Source organism: Atta colombica, unplaced genomic scaffold (genome assembly GCF_001594045.1).
Source record: "Atta colombica isolate Treedump-2 unplaced genomic scaffold, Acol1.0 scaffold48, whole genome shotgun sequence".
NCBI classification, from domain to species: domain Eukaryota; kingdom Metazoa; phylum Arthropoda; class Insecta; order Hymenoptera; family Formicidae; genus Atta; species Atta colombica.
The window spans coordinates 298,491-308,324 of record NW_017259537.1 but is presented as its reverse complement, the minus strand read 5'-3'; the positions used below and the strand labels follow the sequence as shown (position 1 = coordinate 308,324).

General features: G+C 31.4%; 1 protein-coding gene and 1 long non-coding RNA gene across 3 annotated transcripts; both read right to left on the bottom strand.

Annotated features, from left to right (window-relative positions):
• Positions 1-215: 215 nt before the first annotated feature.
• Positions 216-3,228, bottom strand: LOC108691632. Its single transcript, XR_001931931.1, has 4 exons — positions 3,138-3,228; positions 1,712-1,783; positions 1,173-1,377; positions 216-332 (listed from the first exon to the last, which is right to left on the bottom strand). It is a non-coding gene; the product is annotated as an uncharacterized LOC108691632 (long non-coding RNA).
• Positions 3,229-6,293: 3,065 nt separating this feature from the next.
• Positions 6,294-9,137, bottom strand: LOC108691624 (dual specificity mitogen-activated protein kinase kinase 6). Of its 2 annotated transcripts, none has more exons than XM_018199466.1 (7): positions 9,059-9,137; positions 8,588-8,770; positions 7,950-8,115; positions 7,487-7,723; positions 7,098-7,277; positions 6,794-7,011; positions 6,294-6,715 (listed from the first exon to the last, which is right to left on the bottom strand). In XM_018199466.1, exons 2-7 carry the CDS (start codon positions 8,650-8,652, stop codon positions 6,571-6,573), a joined length of 1,011 nt encoding a protein of 336 aa, XP_018054955.1. In that variant the 5' UTR covers positions 8,653-8,770; positions 9,059-9,137; the 3' UTR covers positions 6,294-6,570. The 2 variants fall into 2 exon arrangements, with proteins under 2 accessions (XP_018054955.1, XP_018054956.1); XM_018199467.1 differs by lacking the exon at positions 9,059-9,137 and adding an exon at positions 9,030-9,040.
• Positions 9,138-9,834: the final 697 nt, after the last annotated feature.

Sequence of the window (9,834 nt, the reverse complement as noted above, 5' to 3'; positions counted from 1 at the left end):
GCAATGGTATCGCGTGTGACGCGCGCATAATACGATGCCACAAAGATAGAAAGAAATGGTAGAAAGAATAAATAATTTTGAACACAAAATTAATCCAAATTAATCCATATTTATTTATTTTTACATATGATCATTTTATTAATTTTAAATTCTAAGTCTAAATTCTAATTCTTACTGCATTACAAAAGTGATATCGTAATTCGAATCTTCATCCCTTCGTTTTTTCCCTAATCTTCTATTAAATTTTTTAAAATCCTCCTCAGTTTTTTTTTACCGATGTTGTCAGAGCATCTATCACGTTCAATTGAACAATGATGTCAACGGTGCCATATCTGAAATAAAAGAATAAAAATATGAAAATGCAAATAAATAAAAAGAGGCAATAGACTAATGGGAATTGGCGCTGTAGTGATTGCGCTATTATTGACGAGAATATTAAAATATCGTCCTGAAACTTTTCGTATCACTTAAAATGCCAAGAATAGTATATAAATATAGACAGATAGACACCTAATGGAATAAATGTTACCGATTATTAGTTTGGATATGGATGTGGATTTAAAGCTTACACCATTTTTCTGACCTGTCCATGATATTTAAGTGGTTACTTCATTAGAGATAATTTGTTAGAGATAATTTGATAAAGTGTTTCTAATAAACTTATCTGTCGAACCTCCGATTTATGTTCCTGTAATATAGTTACAAAAAATATAATGGAACTCATATGTTCCTGTAATATAGTTACAAAAAATATAATGGAACATTATACATAAATGGAAAAAAATTATGAATGGAAAAAATGGAATATTATGAATGGAAAAACAACAGCGAAAATGAAATACACATTAGAAAACAAATTCAATCGATGGTTATTTTGGTACCGATCATCATACATCTTTTTATGTAGCAATTTTGCCACTTAATTCTCTATTTGCATTATGTCATATTTTAATATTATATCAAATTCTTTTCAATAATGTTCAATATAAAATTACCAAATTTAATACATATAAATAAAAAAAAATCCTTGATGATACATGAGAAATTAAATATGACGAAATTCAAAAATTACAAGATGGCGAGTAAATTTCTGAAAAAACATAATTTTCCTAACGGATAATACAAGCATTTAAAATAATATTTAATAAATATGATAATATGAATATATTTACAAATTGTTTTGTATCATGTTGGTTTCACTTTCAATTCTGATTTTCGCACTGCAAGAACTGTTTCAGCGTCATTAGAGGCAATGGAGGTAACAGATCTTGTGCTACAACCTCACTTCGTTCTGCATTCTCCTCTTTTAGTAGAACTTCAATAGCGTACATTTGTCTGGACAATCTTTTCAGTTCCTTATGGATATAATCTCTCTGCCTATAAAGATATGAAGAAATTGCAACATAAAAATTAAATTAACATTAATATTTTAATAAAATCAAATCTGTCTGTTATCACAATAATCATTACCAGCATTGACTATTTGCCAAAATTTTATTGTTTTTTATTATTTATTATTATAGGAACAGGAGAATGAGTTTGTGATGTGCATTTACTTAAAATAATTTTTATGTATTTTTATATATTTTTATTTAAAAATACAATATAAAATATAAATATAACATAAAAATATAATATTAAGAAAGAGACATTAAAGAGACGAATTATTAACAAATCAGTAATGTTCCTCTGTAAGAAATTATTTGCTTACCACAGCAATTATTATGATTTCTCATTGAGGATTCATTTTCTATTTCATCGAACCGTGGTGAATCAGGTAAGTCTGAAAATCAAATATCTTATTAATATGTATGTTACATTAGAAAAATTCAACTCAATTGAGTTGTTAATCAGAATTCTTGCACATTAAGACGATCATATTTGGGATAAATGAAGATAATAGAACGATGTCATTCGAAACAAATTTAAACGTCGTAATCTTGGATGGTCAAACAAATTATTATAAGAATAAAAAAAAAATCAAGTTTATATTATATATGCATCTATGCGATCGTAATTCTCTCAATATATTTCTCTCAATATATTGTTAAGAAATTGTTATTAACTGTTATTTTAAATCGACTTATGTTTCATATTGATGATGATCAGATAATGGTCGAAATATCTGTAAAATCTGACAAAATATTAAGATGAACTTGGGCTACTCTGATTTTCGATCTATCTATCCACAACTTTAGAAATTGCTTATTTATACCAAGACAGGAATTATGCATATAATCTATAGGAAAATGACTTATCACTGGAACTGAAATCAATTCAAATGGCGAAGGTATACTTGAAGATGATGTTCCGGTTGCCTGTTAATAAAATCAATATCGGTCCGAAGTGAAGCAATGGGATCCAAAAAAGTCATTCGCCTGTTTATTTTTTCACCCCTAACAGTGCATTTTCCACAGGCAAAGTGTCCATTATGTGATTTTGTGCAAGTAACATATGCTCGAACATTACATATAACAGCATGGATATTGATTTGCTGTTTGTTGATTGAGAATCCATTGTTTTTTAAATTTAGATATTCATCCATAAATGGTAAATCGTCACGCCCGTGTCTTGAAAAAACTTGTAATAATGAAATAAAAGTTAATATATTTTGATTAATTTGAAATTCATTTGCCCAATTGCACAGTTCACCTGTCAAAGGCAAATGTACATTTTCTTGCGGGTTGATTTGAAATTCGTCACTGCTCTGATGATGTATTACTGACATTGTCATTGTAACTAATATCACTTTCTAATAAATATGAATATTGCGAATTATTTGATAAAGCTGAATATTGCGAATGATTGATCTCTATCATGTCATCTTCAATCTCAGGTTCTTCAAATCGAAGGCTGATGAACATGATAGACCGTCGATTGGGTTATCAACATTTGAAAGTAAAACCGGCTGAGAGGCTACTTCACGATCTGCATTATAATAAAGTAAAGTTCGCCGATTTCGTTAACGTTTCGACAACTCAGAAAATTGTTGGGCATTTTCAGGTTTTCTAGTTATTTAATCATAAATAATTAACCTACACAATCCGGCTCTGATTATATAAGCGTTATTCCAATTTTAAAATGTCTTTAATTAATAATTAAATATATAAATAATATTTTATACAAAAATACATTACCATAGTTGCACTGATGTTCCCAAATCTTTAATAATAAATCTTATAATATTAATTCTATTCTTTAATTATTATCAGACTCCCAGCCATTATTTCTGCAATCGCCATTTATTAGCTGTTGTATGCTGCGTCATGCGCAATCACGTGCGGGTGTACTGCAATAACATCTTATGAATATTTTGTGCAGACTTTTTGATAAGTCAATTGACTTAAAATCGACTTAAGTCGACTATTTTAAAAAATAGATTATATATTATTCTTATAGGCAGTAATCCGATTCATGCCCACAACGTTCAGCAATTCGTCTAGCATTCGTCGACTATAATATAGTTACAACAAGGATGAAATGATTCCAATTTCGTAAATCGCATTAAATATCTTAAAGTTGACATTGGAAGGACATCTGTACAAAGTCAACTTACAGTCGATTCTAAAGGCCTGACTTAACAAAGTCAACTTACAATTGATATATCAACGTTTGTGCTGTTAGGAAATACCATGAGTCTCAAAATTACATGTAATGTTGTAATTATCCACAGAAATTTTTTATAGCATTAAAAATTTTTAGGCATACAATTACAACATTTTATGCATAATTACAACATTTTGTGCATAATAAAAGTATTATTATGAGTATTAGCGAATGAGAGACACCGAGATATCTCACTCATACTAGTAACAAATGTGTGAGACAGCGAAAGGACATCGCGAGCCGACATCACGTTCAATTACGCTTTCTTTCTCAATCGTGCGTCTTGCACTAAGGACAGAATATCGGAGCGCCTCCCCACTTTCTCCCTTCGCGCTCCATGCCTCTTCTGCATTTCCAGTAACATGTGTACGCTTCGGTATGAGTGTAACGCCACGCGCCGAACGCCAAAGGATTCCTGCCGTTACGTGTACATGCATCATGCTTGTACATATATATATATATATATATATATATATAAAATGTGTGTTTTGTGTGTGTTTTGTGTGTGTGTGTTTTGTGTGTGTGTGTTTTGTGTGTGTGTGTTTTGTGTGTGTGTTTGTGTGTGTGTGTTTTGTGTGTGTGTTTGTGTGTGTGTGTTTTGTGTGTGTGTTTTGTGTGTGTGTTTGTGTTTTGTGTGTGTGTTTGTGTGTGTGTGTTTTGTGTGTGTGTTTTGTGTGTGTGTTTTGTGTGTGTGTGTTTTGTGTGTGTTTTGTGTGTGTGTGTTTTGTGTGTGTGTGTGTGTGTGTGTGGGGTGTGTGTGTGTGTGTGTGGGGTGTGTGTGTGTGTGGTGTGTATACAGCGCCGTTCACGATAAATGGCTGAACTTATAGGCATGGAAAAGTGACGTTTTAACGACGAAATTTATGCATGCCATTTCGTTATTATTTGCTTACTATAATTGTTAAAATGTGACTTATCTCGTACTTATTAAAGTCGTAATTATCGACGAAAATTAAAGTTATCTTGGAATTTTGTATGTAAAAGCATATTTTTTATTCGTTTCAACAGCTGCCAGACCGTGTGTTTCTGCGCGAATATAGGCTCACTTTACTGACTATCAAGGAAAGAAAGGACAATTTTCATCGATTTTTACAAATGTTTTAAAGTGATCTCGTCAATTAGATTTATCCAAATTGTCTTTATTTACAAATGATACGTAATATAAATTAACGTGTCATTTGTTTCGATTCTAACGTCATGATTCCAACATGGCCGCCGCAACTACTCAGAAGCCTTAAGCATTCAAATTCTTTGTATTACCAATGAATTTGTGTTTTTAAAGCAGCGAATTTGTTTGTGAAGAGAATTTTTATTTTTGAATTTGCAGTGAATTTGTATAATTAAAGCAGAATGTATACAGTGTTACAGCAAGTTAGAAACAGATATCTTATCTCTAAAGTTTCTAACGCTTAATAACTCGATTCACGATTTGATTGCCGATCGTCGCGATTTTTTTGTCAGCGTTTCTTTCATTTTGAGTGAAAACATGTCGAATGAGTATATTTTTATTAAAATTTTAGATGAGGATCGGGGGGGGGGGCTATTCTAAATAATTACCCTAACCTCATTAATCGTCAACTTTAACGTTTAATATCTCGATTCGCGGGGCAAAGCGACGCATCTGTCAAATGCTTTCATTTTATGCAAAAACGCATCGAATAAGTAATAATTAATTTTATTGATTTTTGAGGTGATTATATAAACTGTATATAATTATTGTTTTTTTTTAACACAATAGCAATAATAAAATGCATTTAAAATATAAATGCAATATATCTTTAATGTATAGCCATTCATGCATATTAAAAAAAAAAACATAATTTTCAGATTACTGAATAACTAAATATTTTGGATAGACACTATCTTTTTTTGTAATTTAAAATACCAATTTTAAGATATTGAACTATATTCTTCCTTTAAACATTTTTGTTTCAGAGTTTTACATTTTTATATGAAACAGTGCATTTTTTTCATTTTGTTACTATATTTAATTATAACAATTTATCTACAATTTGTTTATGAATATATAACTATGAGTATATAAAGCACAAATACTTTCTGAAGATGTCAAAATATATGTAAAAATCATTTAATTTATGTATAATTGTAAAAGTGATGAAAATTAATCCCCAGGACACAAATGACCGAACGTGTGTATTAAGGGTGCCAAAAACTAAGGTGTATACTAAGGATTATCTTTCATGTTTAAATCAATCTCATATAATTTAAATAATCGTTTATTCTAAATTATATAATTTTTCATTACATTACGACGCTAAATCATACATAGAAAAGGAAAATATCAAGGATTTTTACAAGAGATTTTCACTATGATATAATATATATATATATATATGATATTAATTCTGTGCGAGTGAATGAGTGAGTGTGTCGCGTGCGCAACATCCATTGTGTCACAAAATTCAATTTCTATTACTATTAATATATATAATTGTTACAATTGATCGCTAATAAATGGAGCTGTTTTCTAAACAAATCAAATTAATTATTATGTACAATCTAGTGTTACAATAAATTGATTTTCTAATCTATTTTTTAAAGATGCGCATGTATCTTGACAAGATACATTTCTATTAAGACTTTACTTTCTATTATTTTTTCTATTATTACAACAATGCCACAAATGTTAACATGTATCGCTTTATCATGTAGAAAAACATGTGCGTTATTTCCAATGTTTGCTTTCACAAGATTAGGATTGAAGTAGGCACAATTATTTTCAGGCCAAATCTATAAATGCTAAATGTGTCCAGATGCAATTACTAAAAATTAAAGATGGTAAAAGCTAAATTATTCGAGTGCCAATTATATCTTGCGACACAATGATCAAATGCGGTTCACGAATATAAATTACATATGACAATGCCAATCCACATGCCAATGACTGTCTTGCAAAAATACAAGTCAAATTATATTGCAAGTCACGTCAAAATGACGTATGCACTATACCGGTTGCTCGTTTTCCGGTAAGTCTAAAATCTCTTCAACGAATTCGGCCACATTTGTATCTTTTTGGGCATATTCTCTGATAAAGTCAAGTTCTAGTAATTGACTATAATTTGGGCGGGCAGTGTAGTTCTTCATTAGACTGAAAATAGTAACGATTATGTAAAAAAATCAATTAGATCAGAAGTATAAAAATCTTAACGCACACGTTGCCACTTACCACTTATTAATAAATTCTTCGAATGAAGAAGAGAACTTGCCTACAGGTAATTTTGGGGCTTCATCCTTGACTACCTGTTTCAGTTGCTCGAACGGCGTACCCCACGACTCGTATGGGAATTTACCAGTTGCTAATTCAACGAGGGAAATTCCTAATGACCAAACATCGGATCTGATATCATATTGTGATGGGTTACCTGACGGATCTATCCTTTCTGGCTACAAAAAAAAGATAATGATAAAGAATATATTGAATGGAAAACTGAGTGATGAATTTTCAATGGCAAAATTTTGTAATTACATACAGCCATATATGGTTTGCATCCGGCATCGATAGTCTTAGCAACTGAATCTACAAGATAACCCGATATACCAAAGTCACAAATTTTTACCTCGCCTTTCCGATTAATTAAGATATTACTAGGTTTTACATCTCTATGAATCACTCGTAATTGTGAATAGAGGTAATGTAGTGCGCTCACTATCTGCAAAATTGATAATGCAGATGATTCTTAAGTTAAAAAGAGTTTAAATCAATTAAAAACTAAATTTCATGTAAAATCAAAAGAAAGAAGAAGGGTCGAGAACAAGAGAAAAGAAATGTTTGTGCAATTATTTAACATTGACAAAACATTATTGAGGGTTTAAAGAGTTTGATGTGTAAATGCGCGTTTGTATATGTACATATATATACCGCAAAAGCCACTTTTCCTAAAATATCTTCAGGAATGGCACGACCATGTTTATATACTTTTGTATAAAATTTATCAAGGCTCATATCCATCACTTCCATACATATCCATACATCTCCTTCTCGAAATAAGGCTCCATAGAATTGTACTGTGTAGAGACATGCTGAGCTACGCATAGAAATATCTAAATCCATGAGCAGCCGCTTTTGCTCTTGTGTATTAACTGTAGCAGCTATCCTCTATAAATATCAGTTATATATATATATATGTGTGTGTGTGTGTGTGTGTGTGTGTGTGTGTATGCGTGCATGCGTGCGTGTATGCGTACGTGTGCATATATGTATGTGTGCCTGCATGCATATGCATATATGTATGTGTGTATGCGTATGTGTATGTGTGTGTAATTTTTTTAAGTTGTTTATTGCACATACTATAATGTAAGAAAACTGTTCATTTTGACAATACCTTAACAGCCATAATTGTGCCACTCTGTTTGTGTCGCATTTTATCAACAATTCCATATGCTCCACGACCAAGTATACAAAGTGTTTCTAAATCATCAGCTTCTACAACAAATGTTTTTTCATCTATGGTAATGGTAGTCCGTTTGTCTAAATTTCTTGGTGGAGTTCTAAAATAAAGCATCCATAAAATATATCTGAAGATAAATTCTTACACCACTTATATACATTGTGTAAGCATTCTTCTAATGTAATCAAAATAATATGATGGATGTTTTCCATTTATACAAGTTCTATCTTTAATAAACACCATTCTATCTTTCTTGATTCAATGATTAATAAAAGGATGCTTCCCATTTAATGATAAAAATCTATCTTTATTACTCACTGAATACCAACAAAGAGTGAATAATACGTTACAAACTTACTTGTGTTACAAAAAAGTTAACACTCAAATATAGAATGACACTTGATCAAATGGAAAATATTCACAGGTAAAAATTTATACTATTTTTTTTTAATCTTGCTTATACACATTTTTCTTGTAATTTTTATACATAAATAATAACAAACGCAAAAGATTACATATATGATAATATTAATCACAGCATTCGACAAACATTGCGTTGATGTTTTACATACACTGGTGCAGGCGCTTCGTCGGAGACTTGCAATTTCAGATTGCGTTTTCCACGACGTAAAGCCATGATACAGAGTATAATCGAAAAAGGTTAAGGTCGCCACCCGCGCAAATTCGACAGTATTACAGAGAAGTCAATGAAAATTCATGGCTAGTAGTATCACGGGACGCAGTGCGTATGTGAACTGGAAAAGCAAGAGGAATCACTGAATCATATGATATATAAGATAGAAACGGGACGAATGTCTGTTTAGATTTAGGTTATTCCGCAAAAGAGAAATAAGTTGTATTGTTGGCACGTATGTGCGTCGCTATTGTCGCCAATTACCGCGAAATAATAATCATACTTGACTTATCGTTTGCATAGCGCAACATATTAGCGTTACTATCTATTAATGTTACTATCTGAAAAACATGCTATTTTAAAAAAATTAAAAAATGTACGCGTAAAAAACTTATCCAAATCTCTATACCTCATCGCACCCTGTTGCCTATATTTTAAGTCTTTATAAAACTTAAATCTATGATAGAAGGAATAAGCACGGATCCTCATATGGGCAACAGCGCTCTGACACTGAACGCTAATTGGTGAAAAATGGGCGATGGATAAATTTTATCCTCACAACCGGCTTTTCACCAATCAACGCTCTGTGTCATAGTGCTATGCTATGTCTATGAGAATTGAAGATCTGGACTCACAATTAGGGCTGTTTTCCAGCTAGGATACAGAAACATTGTATTCCACTGTGTGTAAAGTACTTGTTGGAACGCAATTTAGTTTCATAGTGTAACAGAATTTGCATTGCAATCTTCCATTCTATTCTTATAATCATATTTAGCGTATCAATAAGAGATTTATGATTTTTATTTAGACTTAAGTTATAATTTTTTCAGAATTGACGATTTTTGAAGATTTTATTGCAAAATAAGTATGGCTACCAAATAACTTTTTAAAAAGTTAGCATTGATATTTTACACCCTCGTACTTAGCTTTTTATTGTGTTGAGCAGTGTAACACTGTGTCATAGTTGGAACACTTTGTGTAAGACACAGTGTTACACTGTGTCACCTGTGCATGTGTTAGAAAACATCCAGGTTGTTCGCACGCTCTAATATGCCCAACACGCTCCAATACGTTCGCATCACCGGAACCAATATGCGACTAGATGCATCGCGTTAGAACATATTCCATGGATCAATTAAGAGCCTCACCTCAGAAGGTGGTACAATTGAGATATGCACGCATGCC